This window comes from Crocodylus siamensis, chromosome 1 (assembly GCF_052110815.1).
Source record: "Crocodylus siamensis isolate JL-2025a chromosome 1, ASM5211081v1, whole genome shotgun sequence".
Lineage (NCBI taxonomy): Eukaryota > Metazoa > Chordata > Crocodylia > Crocodylidae > Crocodylus > Crocodylus siamensis.
In genome coordinates, this window is record NC_143395.1 from 371,257,269 (window position 1) to 371,278,044 (window position 20,776).

At 40.8% G+C, this 20,776-nt stretch overlaps 1 protein-coding gene across 1 annotated transcript in view; it reads right to left on the reverse strand.

The window, feature by feature from the left end:
- Nucleotides 1-936: 936 nt before the first annotated feature.
- UFM1 (ubiquitin fold modifier 1) overlaps nt 937-20,776 on the reverse strand; it is a 34,080-nt gene continuing 14,240 nt past the window's right edge. The window contains exons 4-6 of the mRNA XM_090027114.1: nt 4,930-4,969; nt 4,458-4,490; nt 937-2,898 (exon numbers count right to left, since the gene is read on the reverse strand). Coding sequence (XP_089883240.1) covers nt 2,831-2,898; nt 4,458-4,490; nt 4,930-4,969 — 141 coding nt within the window. The 3' untranslated portion in view covers nt 937-2,830. The remainder of the gene's footprint in view (nt 2,899-4,457; nt 4,491-4,929; nt 4,970-20,776) is intronic.

Sequence of the window (20,776 nt, forward strand, 5' to 3'; positions counted from 1 at the left end):
TATGTTGGTTCACTTTGACTGCTATCTGCACATTGCCACATAAAGGACTGATCTGTATCCAAAACCTTCAGTCACTGTCATTCATTATTCTCACCAGCACAAGTTGCTTCTGTCATCCTGACTATCTTATCTCTTGGACTGGCAGAGGGAAATTGGTGTTGAAAACATGTCTAATCTCTGAACACAGAGCTGTAGTCCCAGATGTTTTGTGATTGTCTAGCAAAGAAGAGCATGAGGTTGAAAGGTCTTTTTCTCTCAGAAGACTGAACAGGTTTTTAGTTGTAGTTGGGCCCTATGAAGCAAGAACATACTGGTGAAGAGGTAGAGACAATGAGGACTGTGAACATTGGTAGCTTTAGATCTGCTGACAATAAAGCTAACAGCAGGTGCTAAAATGTGCCCAATGTTTCCCATATAAATTTCTTTAGTATTTAAAAATAAGAATGTTAGGAATAATTTTCTATGTAAAAAAAAAGTTAGTTCTCTGCAAAGAAACTTTGGTCCAAGAGTTCACATCATGTGTCTGTTTGCTAAATGCTTTAAAGGCTAGTTAAACCAATGGTAGTCATTTTAGTCTACTCCTTTGGCTTTACCCTAAAGTCTAGTTTTTGGAAGAGGTCAGCACCCTAACTAGAGCCAATTTTCAAAAGTACTCTTTAAAAATCAGTTCAGAGATGCTGCAGTAGGATCTGCCAAGTACCAAGGTCTTTTAAAAACTCTCACCCACTTTGTAGAGGCTGATCCCTTAAAAGTTTGGCCTTGTGTGTGTGTTTGTGTTTTCTCCCTACAGCTAGCATCACACAAAGTGTTCAAGATAAAATGGAAAGCCACTTGAAATCAGTCTGCAAGTACAAACCTTTTACAACCGATGCATAGTTGTTGTTTTAACCGTAGAGTGTTATGTCCATACAACAGACAACATGCTGAGACATAATATCCACAAAGTAGATCCTTTATTTTTTTACATTGGTGGGATCCTTTCTACATTAATTTTTTTTTACTTACAACTTGAAATATCAATCCTCTATTTTACTGTATACCAGTGAATGTCTTGAGTGCATTTATAATTGAAATTACTTTTAGCTACCTGGCTTTCATATTAAACATCAAAATATCACAGAGACTTCCAAAGTACACTGGAATTTGCTTTGCTTTGCAAAGAAGTATTGTACCTTTGTAAAGAAAAATAAAATGTCAACCATGTTATATGCTGTGGCCCGGATAGTCCCCCAGCAGCTACCCAGCTAAACAGTTTTGCAGACAATAATTAGAAGCAATTAATTCTGTTCATTCTAATTATACTGTGGCAATGGACTAATAGAAACGATGCACTCTGCCCTTAAATCATCATGCTTTACAATTCATTGTTCATTCTTGGCTTAAAATAAATTTCACAGTATGTTGATTAAAAAGGTCAAAGGGCACAATTTCTAATTTACTGTCACATTCTAATTAGGCAAGTAAGTAAAGGAACGTAAGATGCCTCAACCTCTCCCCACTCCCTCCTTTTTGCTCTTTGTTCCCCAAATATTGGGGTTTTGTTTTGTTTTTCTTCTGATAAGAGAAACCAAAATAAAACTATTGCTTTAAGATACAGCTGAAAAATTCACAGGCCCAAAACATCCCTTTCAGATATGCACATATATGGGAGCCACCACATGCAGATATTCACTCAGAAGGGAGACTCAGAAGACCCTATAATACCAACCTTTTGAATCCTTTCTAGGTCTCTTTTGGCTCATGGGCTAAAGACATTCATGACAAATACTTGTTTTACCAAGCATCACAGTTTATTGTCCAACTTTCTGTAACCTCAGTTTACGGGTAGATAAAATGCAATTTATCTGACAAAATGCATAATACCTTACAGAATAGTTTTACTTGTTAAAAACAAGTTGCACTAGTTTCTCCAATAAGGGTCCAGAGTTAATAACAATTTACCTTGTGATAATTTATAAAAATGTTTAATACATGCATGCAAGTGATTCTAATACTTTCCCCTGTAACATAAGAAAGGAACTAAGACTTTTACACAGAATCAGTGTTAGCTTGCTAATAAAGGAATGTGACATATCAGCATAATTCATTGGATCCCCAATATCTGTGAGTCAGCAATATGTCTGGGCTGATAGCACTTTATTAAGTAATATTAAATTCAGTTTCGGTAAAAAAATTAAGATTTGTTTGACCCGTAAAGCTCAACTAAAGATTTAACAAAAAAAGTAAATGTTTTCTTTAACTAAATATTTTTCAGTATCTTAAATATTACCAAGTATTTACAGCATTTAGCTGTTGTCTACATATTTTAGTAATAGGGCAAGTTGAAGTTTCCATTCTATTTGAACTGAAATATATAGAACAGGGGAGCAAAATGCCTTGGATTCTGCAAATATACAGAATGCATAATTTATAGTGTAAAATGATACTTTTAGGTTTTTCAGCAGGGAATTTTTTTCTCCTACATGTTTCCTTTCCTGAAAACCCCGCACAGCTTCTCCTTCTGCAAAACTAACCCCCCACAATAAGAGGTTCTGTTATTTACCTATTCATTGCTATTGGATGTTTCCATTGTCAAGGTCTGTCATTTTGCTTTCAATAACATGTCCTAAGAGACATGTTAATTCTTCCCAAGAATATAGCATTAAATCAAACCATTCTTCTATAACTAGAGGAAGGGTCAGGGAAAGGTAATGTAAACTATATTTTAATTAATATTTAAACCCAGGAAGTAATTTTACATAACTTTAAAAAGGCAAATTCTTTAGTTGTACTGTAGACTTCCAAAATAAATATGACAATTAACTCATTGGCATGATGCTAGCAGGAAATGCTAACAGCTTCCAACACGATCTCTGGGAATAAGCCGTAGTTCTGAACCATGCTTTAGGAAAACATTTCCTGAACAAAAGAGAGCAAAAGTGGGTTAAGTAATGTACATGTCATAAGAGCTCTTCAAGCAATACCTAAAGCCTATGTCTCTTTTAAAGAAGGATAGTATTATAATCATGTATCAATTTTAAATTCTTTAGAAATAATCCTTCTTATTCATCAGTAATTGATTACATGCTTCATAAAAATTTTCTTTTTCCTCCTACATTTGCCCCGTCTAATAAGCACTTCACAATTTAAGAAAAATGCCAGGTACAAGGTTACACATTAAAAACTCATCAAGTAACAATATGATTTAAATTATTTCAGTATAATTTTAAAGCTAACATAAAAATTAAGGTAAAAAAGAAACAAATCAAAGCAGAGATGCTGTAAATATAAAATAAATTTAGGTCTTCCCAGAATTATGCATGGACTGCCTGCTGTGTCCCATTTATTTATTTTCTATTTTGCAAAACAGACTAAGTTTTAACAGTGTAGATTGAATAATGTACAGATAGTTGAAACATCTGAATTAACCAAAAAGAGGAAAACTTAATTGCTTTTCAAGCTGATTTGTTGCATTTCAGTTGTCTGCTCTACCCTCCAATAAATAGAAGCTAAACTACAAAAATTTAGCACCTGGTTCATTCCAATACAAGCTCCTCCACTTCAACTTTACTTACTAAGGGACACGAGGAGACAATGATCAGATGACATGTATTTAAAGCTTATCCTCTCTCCTTTTTAGAATGGTATAATTGTTTCATCTGTCCACAACCATAGCTTAACAGGTTGCCAAACAGATTAAGATATTTAAAGTAACAGAGAGAGGAGAAATAAAAGTTTACTTGCAAAGCACTGCTTTGCCATTTTATCTACATATTCCAAAATAAACATTCGCTTGTGTAAGGATTTTTCATGGTTTTCTTCTCTGTTCATTACTTGGAAGAACATGTTTCAAGTGAAATTTTTTTTGTGCTTCAATCGCATTTTGGTAATAAAAAGTATCTAGTCTCCTTCAAGTTTTCCATAAAACTCGGATTTTATTGCAATCAGGTCAGCAAAAGCAAATGAAAAACATTTAATACTAAGACCGTACCTGTGACAAATACATCTTTATATCAGGTTTTTTTTTTAATTATGAGAAGAAAAATACCACTATAAGGAGATATACCAATGCAAAACACTTTCTTAGAAGGGCTGTCCAAGCAGTAATGTTGTTGGATGATACGAAATGGACAATTTGGAACCATAGTTTGTGTTGCTTATTTATTTAATTATAAAATATAACCTGGAGCCATATTTTTATTGCATTAAATAACAAGACCCAGAATATTCGGACAGGTCTAAATCAATAAACTATGAATAATAATTATGTGTTCGCAAATAAATTTATGTCTTTGCATAACGCTCTGAAGACTTTAGACAGCTTTCAAGCATTGTTTAGTATTTCTACATTCTCTTTTGAAAAGGTAATCAAATTCAGATTACCTCCATGAAAACATAAATCAATACCAGTGCTCTACATCGGTTGGGCATAGAATGAAAATAATTTCTTCAACTAGACATCACAAATAACTACTCACCTGCTGTCTGTGCAGGGTTGATTCCAATTCCATCTACAAAAAAGTAAAATTAAAACACAACCTTTTTATTTTTGATAAAATAACAAAATACACTGTCTACTAGTGTGAACATGCAGCAGCAAAATGAGGGCAAGATATTTAAGGTTCTAAAAATACATTGCACTGGTTATTAAATCCCAGTGCTTTAAGCACTGAGTTGCCATTGTCAAAACCTATGACCAGTTTTATTTACTGCAGCACCTGATGATTAAAAGCTTCAGCACAATGAAATGCAAGATGTACTGTAGTATACAACCATTCAAATAGTAATAAAATATTGGTGATAAACCCCATGTTGGAAGTCTCCAGTCTCATGGAATCAATATCCCAGAAGGAACTTCGAGGATCAGACAATTCATCACCTTCTGAAGCTGTACATATTACAAAAAAGGTGCTGAGACCCTTCTGGAATGCAGTTTAACTATACTCTTACCATTTGTTATAATGGCACTTGTAGCTGCAGGAACTTTGAACTAAAGAAAACAAAAATATAACAAATTTATTTTAAGGACGGAGAAAAAGGTGGAAACTACTATTGTGAATATTCAAACTGTAAATTTTAGTTTAGCCTCATATGAAGAATACTTATGAGAAAAACCTTATTCAAATTCATAGGATCATCAAATAACGGTTTACATGAAGCCTATTATATAACATTAAAACGGAACAAGTATAGTGTTGAATAGTTGATTAGATATAATTATTTGTACTATCCAGAAAAAAAAAAAAAAGTATTTCAAGCTAGGTCAACTTAGGTCAACTGTATAAATAGTTCAGTAACATTAGCTCCAATAATACTGAGTAATGCAGCACCCAAAATGTTCATGGAAGTAACTACTGACTTAGAAACATTTTTTTTAAATGTTGCATGCAACGAGTATTTGGTTTTGTTAACATCGCTCAGAATCCAGATGCCACAACCTTCTGAAATTAAAACAAACAAACAAACAAACAAACAAACCAGATAAATAAAACCCTAATCTGGCAAACATGAATTGGCAATTGACTTAAGTACTACTCATGTACATAAAGGTATTTGCAGGAATAGAGGATAATTTTCTGATCTTTGGGCTCGAAAGATGTGGCTTCAGGAAAAACAGCTCAAGGCTGAAATCTGCATCTGTACAGTGCTCATATTGTGAGCAACAGTTAATTCTGAGTGCATGAGCCATCACAGAGTCAGTGTATTTAGTAATATCAATTTTACATACACAAGACAGAATTGCAATGCAGACTTATTGCCAGGCTTTACCACAGGGCTAAGCAAGCATGGGTACAAGCATGGGTTGCTACTGTATATTCATTTACAATTACTTTACACACACAACTCCAAAAAGTAAAAGAAAAAAGCCTTTCCAAACTATTTATTTCAGGTATTGAACAATTTCTTTCAGATACAGCATTACATGCTTGAGCAATTTTGACACTTTTGTTAAAACTGTACAATACAGTTAATTCTACCACAATGTTAATAACTATTGTGCGCAGGCTTCCATAAATGTACACGTGCTGTGGTTTTTATTACTGGTCTTGAAATTCTGACATCTTATTAAGCTTTGGATGATATCTTCTTTCACTGTCTTATGTTGCTGAAGTTACTCTTTGAACAGCATGATTTTGTACCAACTCTCAGGAGTAGAAGTAGTACTTCATTGATTATGCAGGGTTATGCCTGTAAGCCAATACTGTTTTATCTAGGCATGTGCTAGGAAACAGGTCTAGTAGTTTTCCTGCTATTCTTACTGCATGAAAGCTTGAAAACCAAAAGAACAGTAGCCTAAAGGCTACATTATTAATGCACCGTTAGCCACTCTCCACAACCTTCTCTTTCCATTTTCTACAAGGTGAAAATGGGTAAAGCAGTTTGCAACTGAATTGTCAATGGATAATAATAGCAAGAACCTACTTATTACAATTTTTGGGAAACTACATTATCATCTCTTTAGCCAAAGTGGAATTATGTTTTTAGTCTGTACCCTGGCTTATATCTTGCATCTTGTGAACTCCAGATCTTTTAATGCTCACTTTCTAAGAGACAACTAAAAGAAAGTTACTTAAACTCTACTGCACCTTGTATCACTTACTGAATAAAGTAGAAATAATTTATCCAAGATTTACCTAATTAGGAAGATACCCTACAATATAGTACAGCTCATTAGAAATTAAGAGCAAGATTTACATAAAAGGACTTAGGTACCTATAGGTATGGATAGGTACCAAGTGAGATCTACAAAAGCACCCAAGAGAATTAAGACACCCAATAGCTTTTGCAAATCCCATCTGGCAGTTTCTCAAATCCGTAACTACAGCATATTTTAATACAGCATTTTGAAGCTCATATAGAACAATCTGCATTAATAACTGCTTTCAAGTAAAATCTGTTTTGAAATGATCAGTAAATAACATCTCCAAAATGTCCTCAGTTATACATCACAGTTCCAGGTACGTATGCCAGCTACGCTTAGATTTATTTTTGGCTAATACAAAAACTTCCCAGGCCTTGGGTCTCATTTTTCTAAATTACATCAGCTTCTAAGAAAAAGCCAGATATATTTACCACTGGCCTCTAACTATTTCTTATTGTACTGCTTAACAAACAAGCTGAAAAAAACTAATGGTTTTCCTTGATGTAACCGAGGAGAAAGAGGTAAATGAAACAAAAGAATTCTATCATTAAAATGGAATATGAACATGAAAAATAAAATCATACAATGAAAACTGAAAAAAGGGAAGAACATTGCTGTTTAGCTCTTCAATTCTGTGCTCTATATTCATTCAAGTCAGCATGGACAACAGCATAATTTAAAGGAAAATGTTAGTTTAGGGTCTTCAAGATGCATCTAATAGAACTTAGGTGCCTTCGATTTTCTGCACAATGGCAGTTTCAACAGCAGGGATAAGGAGATCCCTTCCTTCCCTCAGCTCCAGGCCAAATCTATTAGGGCTCAGTAGTTAAGGCTGGGAGGTAGCAATGTGATTTGACAAACATTGGGCTAGGGGTGCTCACAAGTGGATCATGCACCCCGCAGGATTTCTTAATGGAGGCTGCCAGCAGTGAAGAAGCCTGTGTCAGCAGCAAACGAGTTAAATGCCATTGCTGCTTAACCATCACCACTGGGGCTGCTGTTGCAGTAGGGAAGCTCTGGCAGCCGCAGTGACCGTGACTTTAGGCTGCTGCTGCCGCCAACACAGCAGCTCTGGCAGCCATGGCAAGAAGCCCTAGAGGCTGGAGCTGGAGGTGGGTCACTCAGTCTGTAGGAAGCCCCACAGGCTGGAGCCTGCCAATGGGACCAAATACATTTAATAGCCCTGGCTGAGGAGGAAATTAAATGTAGGTATTGCACAACACAACAGGTATTGATGCTGTAGTTGGTAACCCACTGCATAAGAGATCAGCCCCACTTGCTGAAAAGGATGGAAGGACAGGGAAAAACTAGGAGTCAGGAGAGGTCATTAAGTCTTGGCCAACAAGGGTACAAGGCGAGAGACTAGAACTGGCTGGATAAGAGACCAGGACAAGATATTTGAGGAGAAAGTGCTAGGACTGGCTAGGCAAAGAGAATAAAAACCTGGGCAAGGATTCACCAGCAGGAGACAGGCAGAACTTGAAGGTTAGAATACACAGGGCAGATGAGGTCAAATCAAGGCTTAGTGGAGAAGGGACAGAAGAGTCTTTGCCCATGAGGAAATACTTTCTTCTAGAGCCTGTGACACATCTGAGCCTTACCATTCTTATGTTATCAGCAAGTTTCTATGGAAGTCCCTGACAGTATCTCAGTTTTTCTAGCCTAGTCACCTACTGTAGACAATTGTTATAAGCAGTCACATGGGTCTCAACATCGTGCCACAGAAAGGCATTTCTGCTTTTTCTGTTTGCTCTTTTAAAAACCTAGAGAATCACATACAAAAATCTATAGTAAAAAAATAAAATAAAATAATGCACCCAGACAACAGGAGATGCTAGAATAAGCCTTGTATACGTATAGACCACTCCAAAATAGAATTCTTAGATGAAATAATCAGACTTTTCCCATAAGACTTCTGCATTATTTAGAATGAACTTCCTCTGGACTGAATGATGGGTGTGCAGTGAAGAAGGCTTTCTGCATCATTTATTGCAGAACTTAGAAAATACATAGTGAATGAAGTAGGGAACTGCATAAAAGATAAAGGAAAGCTCAAAGGAACTGAATGGATTGGATTATTTCTCTGCCTCTGCTTTAGATTTCATGTGTGCAACTTAAACCAAATTTTTCTGGGATGGCCACTAATTGCATGTTCCTTATTTTGTTTGTCCAACTTGAGATCCTGAGGTCTGCTTTGCAAAGAAGTACTCAGCATTTAATAAAGCAAATGAAGGAAATGAAAGCTGTGTTTGAAGATAAACAGTCATAAAAATGTTAAGTGATTAAAAGAAAATAATCAGGAGATTGGCAGGGTTGGCTGGGTACCAAAAAAAGAGGAGTTTTTTCCCCCACTTTAATCTGTCTGTGCCTCAGTTTCCCAAACAAAGTGTCAATTATACCACCCCCTCAACTCTTGGTGGGCTGTGAAGATGTATTAAATCAATATTTATGAAATACTCATGTACTATAGTGATGAGAAAAAGGCCCATGGAGAAATTAATAATTCTGTCTGCAGAACAGGGTTTGAACAGTATGCAGTCAACAAGTTTTGGGATATACTATGAACAAATGGTAGAAAACAAAATACTTGAACAGCTGATCATTCATTAAGCACTGTCCATCCTGGATGTAAAGATTTTGTGCTAAAAATCCCACGCATTTGTGTAATTAATGACTGAATCATAATGCATACACTAGACAGGGCCAAACTAAAGTTGCACAGGAGACATAGTTTTGGCACTTCTTTTTGACACTTGACTTAACTACCAAAATAATGTTCATTTACTACAGATTTTTTATGTTTAATAGAAAAAAAAAAGAGGAAGAGAAAGAATGAAAAAAGCTGCTTGCTTGCTTTAATGATGCACAGAGCCTTACTAACATTTAGTGAAACTCAGGATATTCCTTGAATTTCACCATCCTGAAGACAATACTAGTTATTGACAAGGAAGTTTAAAAGTCTTTTTATTAAACATTTAGGTCTCAAGCGGTGACCTGTTGATGTCTGGTCTCTCATCCTTTTTGCCAAGAGATCTAGGCTTTTCTAGACTGTTAGGTGGCTCTCCTCATCTACCTCTTATGCTTCTTAAAAGTACTAAAAAACTTTATACTGAAATCCCCCATATAGTTGGGGAGTTGCTATATACCATTTTATTTTTTCAACAGGCATCTGTGATGAAGTAATTATTCTGAAATACTGAGCCTTAGACAGCAAGTGTTTGTTGCTGTGTTTTATATATTGCTGACAATTAAATGAATGTAACTCTTGCATATACAAAGGAAACTATCACTGGAAATACAGCTACACATTATTTGTGCGAGTAAACAGTAGAATTTTGGTTTATTTACAATGTTATTCACTCTTCAATAGGAAACCACAACTGCGGCTGCTAAGTACATTATGAACACTAGCATGAAGTCAAAGATATACAAACAAGAAGGTGCCTACAACAGGGGTGCCAAGCTCTTTCTTATTACTATGTCTTTTTACAAACTGCATTATCACCGCTTTTCTTTGTACACTTACTATTATCTCCCCAAACATTTCTGCCCTCAACTCAGTTCATTTAATTAAAAATCACATTAGTAGGAGATTAACATCTTTAAAACAGCCAGATCTGTGCTACCAGTGGCTGCAAGGGTGAGGGTCCAACAATGGACCAAGTGGCAGCCAGGTGGGCAGGGGCATCAGTACAGCACTTGCTCACCCTACACCTGCTGATGTCCTACAATTCTGCAGCAGGACATACCCCTCCTGCCACATCTCCAACTTCTGTTACATGGAACAGCTCTGTAGACTGGATCCAGCCCATGGCCTGGATGTTTGGCAGCCCTGATCTACTTGACTAAAGTTAGTCACTTCAGCACTTAATGACTGGATGTTTTTCCAATGGAAACATAAGCGGTCCTTTATTTCTTATGCATCACGCCAATACTTTTGGCAGTGGTTAGTGGAACTGCAGATTACAATTAATTGGGTGGAACCTGCAACCTGCACATTTCCTCTACAGATCCTACAAAAGGAGACTAAGTGGCTTGCTCTAAGTCACAATGACATCCTCAGTGGGAACTGAACACAATTCTAAGTTCCAGGCCAATACCTTTACCGCTGGTTCATCTACCCCTTCCACCATCACACTCCCAGGATTTTTTTTAAAAACAGATACAAGAAATAGTTTAAGTTCTAGTGAATCAATGGCTTAGGCTGCTGCACAAGTTATTTTTCTACCTTGGGGAATGGATTTTTTTCCAAGATCTACTATCAAATCAGAGATTGGAATATTTTAGTTTATATACTTGTATGAATTGTCTCTTGCTACTTAAGAGGAGCAACAAATCTCTTACAGCAATAAAAGTTACCTTCTGGAGTAATAAAATAGCAGACATATGCATGAAAACATAATACATTAAAGCATCAACATGTCAAAAAAGAAATTAAAGAGAAAGTGTAAGTTGACTTCTAAATAATTAAGGCATATTTGTCATCTTTGATATGTGGCAATGTTCTTAACTAAAATGGTTGGTAAAGGGGAGGTTTTAACAGTTAAATAGCTTCCATGACCACAGCACGCTCTTTGGTGAGACAGGCAGAGAGCTGCTGGGAAGAGATTGCCTCCACCTCTCCCCCCTGGGGAGGAGGCTCTTCTAAGCTAGACTGGCTGACCTGCTACACCAGGCTTTAAACTAAGCCCGTTGGGGGACAGGGGGACTACCGCCATCGCTGGCCCGCTGAGCAACCCTTGCAAAGCCAGCAGACCAAGGCACTTAAGGGAGCCCACTCTTGCCCCAGCCCTGGTACAATCTGTGGGCAAGGCAAGAGCCACCAAGGAGACACTTGCCTGCTTGTACACAAATGCCAGGAGCTTGAGGAATAAGCAGGAGTTCGTCCTGCTGCTCAATGCAAATAATTATGATGTCATAGGGATAACGGAGACCTGGTGGGACTCTACCTGTGACTGGACCTCAGGTATAGATGGCTATACCCTGTACAGGAGGGATCGTGTAGATAAAAAGGGGCGGGGGTGTAGCTCTCCATGTTAAGGAAAGCTACGCATCCCTGCAAGCTGATATTGGCGACCAGGGTGGACGACTGGAGACCCTCTGGGTTAAAATTCATGGGGAACACAGCACAGGGGACACAATGGTGGGGACCTACTACAGACCTCTCACCCAAAGTCCTGAGCTTGACCAGGAGTCCACCCGGGAACTGGCTGAGGCTGCATGCTCCAGGTCATGGCTGTCTTGGGTGACTTCAATTACCCAGACATCTCATGGGAGGATCACTCAGCAAAATCCAAGCAGTTATAAAGCTCCCTCTTGAGTCAAGTAGGTCATCCACACACAAGAAGTTTATGGGCCAACGACAGGCAGAGCACTGCTCAACCTGGTACTGGCTACGGGGGACGACCTAATCAGCGACCTAGTGATCGATGGGAAGCTGGGTGACAGCGACCATGAGCTGATCACCTTCATCATCCACCGTAAAGCTGGCAAGTCAGTCAGCAACACAGAAGTCCTTGACTTCAGAAAAGCTGACTTGGACAAGCTCAGGAGGCTTGTCAGTCAGGCCCTAAGGGACCATGACCCCAGGGAGAGGGGAATTCAAGAAAAATGGTTGCTCCTTGAGGGAGTGATCCTCAATGCACAAACTAAGTCTATTCCATATCGGAGAAAAGGCAGCAAGAGGGCACAGCAGCCCCCTGGCTCTCCAGGGACCTAGCAGACCTCCTGAGGCTAAAAAGAAAGGCCTACAAAGGATGGAGGACAGGATTCACCTCCAAGGGGGATTATTCTGCACTGGTGTGGTCCTGCAGGGAGCAAACCAGGAAAGCCAAGGCTGCAACTGAACTCCAACTAGCTTTGAGCATCAAGGACAATAAAAAGTCCTTTTTCAGATATGTGGGGAGCCAGAAGAAAAATAAGGGCAACACTGGACCCCTGCTGAACCAGATGGGGCAACTGATGCCCAGGAAAAAGCCAACCTATTAAATGGGTACTTTGCGTCAGTCTTTCATCAGTCCCATGGGACGCCCATGCCTGCTATGGGACAAGGAGGTCCGGGTGAGGGAGATCCCCTGCCCTCCATTAATGCTGACCTCGTGAAGGAACACTGAGAAGCTGGATACCTTTAAGTCAGCCAGCCCTGACGATCTACACCCCAGGGTACTCAAGGAGCTGGCGAGCATCATAGCCCAGCCTCTGGCACGGATCTTTGAAAACTCCTGGCGCTCTGGTGTAGTGCCCGAAGACTGGAATGTGGCCAATGTGGTCCCGATCTTCAAGAAAGGGAGGAAAGCGGATCCGGCTAACTATAGGCCCATCAGCCTGACTCCTATCCCGCGGAAGATCTTAGAAAAGTTTATTAAAAGAGGCCATACTTGGAGGACTGGCCGACGCCAACATCCTAAGGGATAGCCAGCATGGGTTTGTTGTGCGTAGGTCTTGCTTGACCAGTCTCATTTCCTTCTACGACCAGGTGACCTATCACCTGGACAAAGGGAGAAGAGATTGATGTCACATAGCTTGACTTCAAAAAAGCCTTCGATCTGGTATCCCATGATCACCTCTTGGCAAAACTGGCCAATTGTGGCCCTGGATCCACCGTGATCCACTGGCTGGGAAACTGGCTCCGTGGTTGGATCCAGAGGGTTGTAATTGATGACAGTCACTCATCATGGTGTCCTGTGACCAGTGGGGTCCCTCAAGGCTCTGTCCTTGGACCCATATTGTTCAACCGTTTCATTAATGATGTGGACATTGGAGTCAGGAGCGGACTGGACAAGTTCACCGATGACACCAAACTTTGGGGCAAAGCATCCACGCCAGAAGACAGGCGGGTGATCCAGGCTGACCTGGACAAGCTCAGCAAATGGGCAGACGAGAACCTGATGGCATTTAACACTGAAAAATGCAAAGTTCTCCCCTTAAGAAGAAAAGCCTGCAGCATCCTTATAGGCTCGGCAGTGCTACGCTGGCTAGCACTACGGAAGAAAGAGACTTGCGGGTCATCATTGACCACAAGATGAACATGAGCCTGCAATGCGATGCTGCGGCTAGTAAAGTGACCAAAACGCTGTCTTGCATCCATAGATGCTTCTCAAGCAAATCCCGGTATGTCATTCTTCCCTGGAGTACTGTGTCTAGTTTTGGGCTCCACAATTCAAAAAGGATGTGGAGAAGCTTGAGAGAGTCCAGAGAAGAGCCACGCGCATGATCAGAGGTCAGGAAAACAGACCTTACAACGACAGGCTGAGAGCCATGAGGCTCTTTAGCCTGGAAAAGCGTAGGCTCAGGGGTGATCTGATGGCCACCTACAAGTTTATCAGGGGTGATCACCAGGATCTGGGGGAACATTTGTTCACCAGAGCGCCCCAAGGGATGACATAGTCGAACGGTCATAAACTACTGTGTGACTGTTTCAGGATGGACATGAGGAAGAATTTCTTTACTGTCTGAGCCCCCAAGGTCTGGAACAGCCTGACATCGGAGGTGGTTCAAGCACCTACATTGAACACCTTCAAGAGCAAATTGGGTGCTTATCTTGCTGGGATCCTATGACCCCAGTTGACTTCCTGCCCTTTGGGTGGGGGGCTGGACTCAATCTGCTGAGGTCCCTTCCAGCCCTAGTGTCTATGAAATCTATGAAACCAGGGGTAGACAATGTTTTTGGCTGCAGTGCTGGAAAAAACCACAATGTCTACCTTGTAAGGTGCCTGAGTGATGGCATGCTAGAAAAACAATACCGGGGCGGGAGGTACAGGGCAGGATGCACTGCATAGCAATACAGTTAATAATCATAAATGTTGGGGGGGGCGTGTTTTGGTTTGTGGTTTTTTTTGTAAATGGTAAACACCAGATTTTCTAAAAATTCTAAATAAATACAAACAAATAAAACTTCATCTACTACCTTTCTTGTTGTGCATTTTTTTTTGTTAAGCATGTTGTGATGGGGGTGAGGGGGGAAGAACAGAAAGAAAAAAGAGAAAAAAGTTCACAGGAAAGGAAGAGAGAGAAAAGAGGGAAAGAAATAAAAGAGGAGAGAAAGAAAACAAAGAGAAAAGAGAAAAGAAGAATTTCCCTTCTGCTCCCCCAACGATGCAGGCAGGCAGGCAGGCAGGCAGGCAGGCACAGAGATGATGCCAGGGGAGGCTTACTGAGCAGCATGGTGGCTGGGCTCAGGCTGCTTGCCATGGGCACAGCCCCAGCCCCAGCCCCAGCCCCAGCCCCAGCCCCAACCCCAACCCCAGCTCCTGACTTGGTCAGCGGCCCACGATCCCTTGCCAAGTTCAGTGTCAGCTTTGGGTTCTGTTTCAGTGCATTTCTTCTCCGCACACCTGAGGGAGCGTCATAAAAGCTCCCAGCACTGTGACAGGTCAGCACCACCACAGACATGTGAGCAGGGCTGTGCCCCTGCCTGTGATCTCCTCACCCTGCCCCTAGTGCCTGCCATGGCAGTGGCACCTGTGGCTGCTCCAGAGAGCCCGGAGCAGCAACTTCAAAAACAATTTTTACAACAATTTCCTCAGCACACCTCCTGGCATGCCAAGGAAAGTGTCTCCACGTGCCAGTAACTGGCATGCGTGCCAGTGGGGTTCCCTATCCTTGATTCAAACCTTTATATTCCTACAGTATTTACAAATTCATATAATTGTACACAGACCCACATATTCAATAACTCTGCTATGTAAATTAAAAAGTCAAGCATGTGTTAAAATGAAGAACAATTAATATTCATCATGGCTTTGAGCACCACCCGACTGCCTGCATTTACAATAAATTAGGAGAAATGCTAAAAGGATCAAGATTAAGGAGACATGTGTATCCATCACTATATTTTAAAGTACATTTATCTTAATAGCTTATACTTGGAACTTGTATGAGACTTGCATGGAGCAAAATCAGGCAAAAAGAGGTGATAGATACTGTGTCCCAGTTGCCACATTCAAACAAATTTGTATCGCCTGCACATTAAATTCATATTATAGGCAGACCTAGCAGTGCCATGCTGGCTGATCATTTCCTTCATAAAGTCCTGTTTTCAGTTGCTTATAGCTTTTGCCAAGTTTTAAACATTTTAGCTAAACTTCCAGACGCTGGGTGCCTGCCTGAATTTTAACAAATACTTTCGGTTAATATCATTCAGTCATTTCTGAGAACAAATCTAAACCAATAAAATGTTCTGCCCAATCAAAAAAACCAAGCAAACAAACCCCACAATCTGACCACCTTTGATTTAAAACCTCTAGCACCCCATATGCTTTCAAAAAGGAATCTGAAATAAGGTAGGGAAGTACGTTTACATCCAGCAGAGATGCTGGGAATAGGAACTGGAAAGAACTGAGGCACAGACTGATAATAAAGGAGTGGCCAATGGAAGAAGATTAGATGAGAGCTAGTCAGAAAGGGAAGGAGAAACCAGATAAGGGCTGGGAAGTAGAAACTCAGACCAGATGTGACGGGACAGGGTGAGGACTAGGACTGGCTTGGCAAAGAGACAATGATGTGAAATCTAAGGAACAGACACTAGAACTGGTTTGGCAGGGAAAAATGGGACTGGGCCAAGGAGATGGGGTTGGAATAAAGAAAGAAGTAGATAGGAACATTTTTAAACAGGAGGAGGAGAAAAGTCTGTACCAAGCTCAAGGAGCTGGGGTCTCAGGTGGTATTCTCCTGTATTCTCCCAGTGAGTAGACACGGATGGCACCACGAGGCCTGCATCAATGAGGTCAACCGGCGGCTTCAGAGCTGGCATTACTAGGTTGGCTTGGGGCTCGTATTGTTCAGATCTTTATCAATGACTCAGACAAGGGAGTGGAAACCACATTGTCCAAGTCTGCTGATAACACCAAGATGTGGGGTAAGGTGGACACACCAAAAGGGAGGTACAGAATTCAGCTAGATCTGGACAGGTTACAGAGATGGGCAGAAAAAAATAGGATGGAATTCAACACAGACAAGGGCAGGGTCCTGCATCTAGGGAGAAGGAATCAGCAGCATACCTATAGGCTGGGGATCACCCTTATCAGCAGAGGCAGGAAGGGATCTTGGAGTCATTGTTGACTCCAGGTTGAACATGACCCACCAATGCGAGGAAGCAGGCAGTAAAGCCAACCACATCTTGCCCTGCATTCACAGGTGCATCACAAGCAGGTCCAGGGAGGGGATCCTCCCTCTCTATGCAGCATTGGTCAGGCTGCAGCTGGAGTACTGCGTCCAGTTCTGGGCGCTGCACTTCAAGAGAGATGTGGCTAGCATTGAGAGGGTCCAGAGAAGGGCCACTCGCATCATCAGGGGACAGCAGGGCCGACCATACGAGGAGAGACTAGAGGTCCTGAACCCATTCAGCCTCCACAAGAGAAGATGGAGAGGGGATCTGGTGGCCACCTACAGATTCACTGGGGTGGATCAGCAGGGAATAGGAGATGCCCTGTTCCCCTGGGGGGTGGGGTGGGGTGGGGAAGGCGTACTCTAGGAATAACGGCCACAAGCTGATAGAAAGCAGGTTCAGGCTAGACATCAAGAGGCATTACTTTACGGTCAGGGCAGCTAGGACCTGGAACCAACTTCCAAGTGAAGTGGTGGTCGCTCCTACCTTGGGGGTTTTTAAAAGGAGGCTGGATAGACACCTGACTGCAGTCATATGACCCCAACATCAGACATGCTGATCTGTTTAGGTCCCTTCCGACCCTAGCTACTATGATACAGGAACTCATATCATACCGACAGAGATGCTGGAGTGTTCTAATTAGCATTCTCCAACAGACTTGATTAATTGAGTCTGCTCCAACACACACTAATTAGCGCATGTAGAGCAGGTGTCAGGCACACATATAGGTACCCCAAGATTTCTCTTGCAATGTTCCCTTGCTGTCAGCAAACATTTGTGAAACCCACTGGCAAAGTTTCTCTTTCATAGTTTCTAGGGTCGGAAGGGACCTGAGTAGATCATCTAGTCCAACCCCCTGCCATGGCAGGAAAGAGTACTGGGGTCAAACGACCCCAGCAAGGTGTTCATCTAACCTCCTCCTAAAGACCCCCAGGGTAGAAGCCAGCACCACTTCTCTTGGAAGTTGGTTCCACTTTAAGAAGATTTGCTTCTTGCTCACTCACCCCAAGTCCCCTCAGCTGGGATTTGAACCCATTCCCCATTATACCAGTTCACAATGCAGGCAGAGGTCTGCTCAGTGATCTAAAAGATCCAAGTCTACAGATGATCCCTAGGTGCAACAAAATGATGCCATATGATAGAATTTCAGAATGCTTGTCTTTGCAAGCATAACAACATTTTTATAATATAGGGTTTTGTGCATATGCATGTAATGTAACATAGAGCTTGGTTCTGCTCCTTTAAAGACAGTCAGAGCAGGATGAAGGCCTTACTAGAATGTCAGTATTTCCAAGTCCACTGAATAAAGATCATATTTGATATAGTCTAAGCAGCCTTCCTATTTCAATAGTTGTACTTGTTATATGCAAGTGTCAATCTAGTGCAAAAAACCCCAAATTTGCAATATTTGTGGCAAATAACGCATAAAAAGATGATTAAGTCACAGTTTGAAGACTTGCTTCATTGTGCTCTGCAAAAATGTTACTACTAAAACTAATAAAGTCAAAATATTACCTTTTATAGTATACAACTAATTCATGCACTACTTAAGAACTGACATTATTTTAATAAAATGGACAAAACATCTAAACATTTCAGATGGCAAGACCAAGTTAAATGGAATTTAGGAAAATGTGCTTTTTGATTTATGGTAATGCATAGTAAATGATACATATGATATTTATATATTTTATTCTAAAACAGCAAAACTATACTTAATATATAATGCATGTTCATGGAATTATCCAACTGCCAGAGTCAGCAATAAGCTTTCTGGTTCAATGGCTACAGTCCATTAATAAACTAGAAATTAAATTCTTGTTCCTTTCAATACCAGAGTTTGAGTAGCTGAATTAAATATTATATAAAGTACCCTTTACCTCCCCATAGAACACAGTTAATAAGCAAAGAAACAAGGCCTTTTCCTTCTGTGTTTGTACCAAATCTAGCACACTGGGGACCTGGTCCATGAATAAAGTTCCTAGGTACTAAGACAATACACCAACCACGAAAGACAATCCAATATTCTGAAAAGCAATTCTTTCTCTATTCCATCATCTCCTAAATAGACCCTTTTATCAGCCTGTGAAAATGCTAAATGTCATGCTGTATTTTAGAGAGTTTCCAAAACAACCACAAACTTAACTTTCTTTTTAAAAGATTTCTTCCATATGCATGGGGTGGATTTATAGAACTGAAGTATAATGACTGGGAAGGTGCTAAAAAGCCTACTAAAATAAATGTTCTCCATTTTCCCCCTAAGCCTCCAGAAAATGGCTATAATTATCCTTGTAAGGTTTTAAACCTACGGAAAGGTATTGATTCAGAGCCCACTGGGGTCAAGAGAAAGAAGCCCATTGATTTCAACAGACTTTGGATCATACCCACATCAGCTTCTGGGGTGTCTTGTTTAATATAACTGCTTAAAATAATGATTTTTTTTTTACCTTGCCTGTTTTTGTAGACCCACATATCACTGCATCTTAGGAGGTAGAGTAGCCCTATTAGAGGGCTGAATCTTGGAGGCAGAGGAACAAAATTAGATGAGGTTTAACAGGAAGAAGTACAAAAAGTCTCACCTTGGTAGGAAGAACCCCTATACAACGGGTGGTGGTCCACTGGCTGGCACTGAATGAGACCTGGGGGTCATGATCGACTGGAAGATGAATATGAGCCAACAGTGCAACGAGGCTGCCAACAAGACAAACAAAATTCTGGCGTGCATCAGCCGCTGCGTGGCCAATAGATCCAGGGAGGTGCTCCTCCCTCTCTATTCAGTGTTGCAAAGGCCTCAGCTGGAGTACTGTGCCCAGTTCTGGGGACCGCACTTCAACAAGGTTGCGGATAAGTTGAAGAGGGTACTAAGAAGTCCCACCCATTTGGTTAAGGGCACGGAAGGTAAGCCCTATGAGAAGAGACTCCAGGAATTGGGCCTCTTCAACCTGAGGAACGGAAGGTGGAGAGATGACTTGATAGCCACCTACAAGTATGTTGGGGGGGGAGCATGAAGAATTAGGAGAGCAACTATTCAGGAGGGCACCTCAAGGTAGGATAAGGCCAGTGGGTATAAACTAATAAAGGGCAAATTCAGATTGGATAAGAAAAAACTTCTCTGTAAGACTAACCAGAATCTGGAACACACTCCCAGCAGAGGTGGTGCAGTCACCCTCCTCGGAGGTGTTTGAGACGAGACTTTCTGCCCATGCAGGGGACTGGACTAAATGATCTTATAGGTCCTTTTCAGTTCTATGATTAAGCCCTGGCCTAACTATCATTGCTTTGTTATTTGAGAGAGAATGTGTGCATGACAGCAGCTTGGGAAGGGCAGAGGAGGAAAAAAAAAAAAAAATCACACTTTATAGCAATGTCACCAAAGGGCACAGTGCAGATACAATTATGTTGGAAGAGTGTCTTTTTCATGGTATATATTATTTAAATCAGAAAATAGTATAAACTGTAATCAACAAAACCCTCTTTTTTCAGTATAAGCTACATTTCCTCTAAGAGGTTTATAGTGGCAAGTCACCATATAATTTACCTTCTACTGTAAACAAGATTCACAATATACAGTCCATCTTCCTGGTGATGCAGGATAATTTCTTCCAGTAAGATTTAATAACGTGTTAGAAAACAAATTATGAATATCACAAGATTCCCAATTTTTTCTTGGAAGACCAGCAGAAATCTGCAGAATGAAGCTGAACTCAACTGACTTGTCTACGTGGCTAGGGCTAAACACAGACAGTCAAAAAGCCGGAGGCTAAATCGATTCAATCTTTGCAGCTTAGTCCAAGAGGCACAGATTAAGCTGATAAGCAAGAGAACAGACATTCATTTTGATTTCAGAATGCAGCCACATGCCTGCAGTGGCTCAGGCCAGAAGCCAGGGAGCAGTAGAGCACACCACCCTGCTTTGCTTGAGCAGACATCTTGGGCCAAGCCTAGCCTGCACACCCTGAGAGGGACGGGGTGGGGAGAAGAGTTTGCTTGGGGACAGTGAGTTACCTTGAATCTGGAGGGAATCTGGGACAGAAGTTCAATAAAACTGA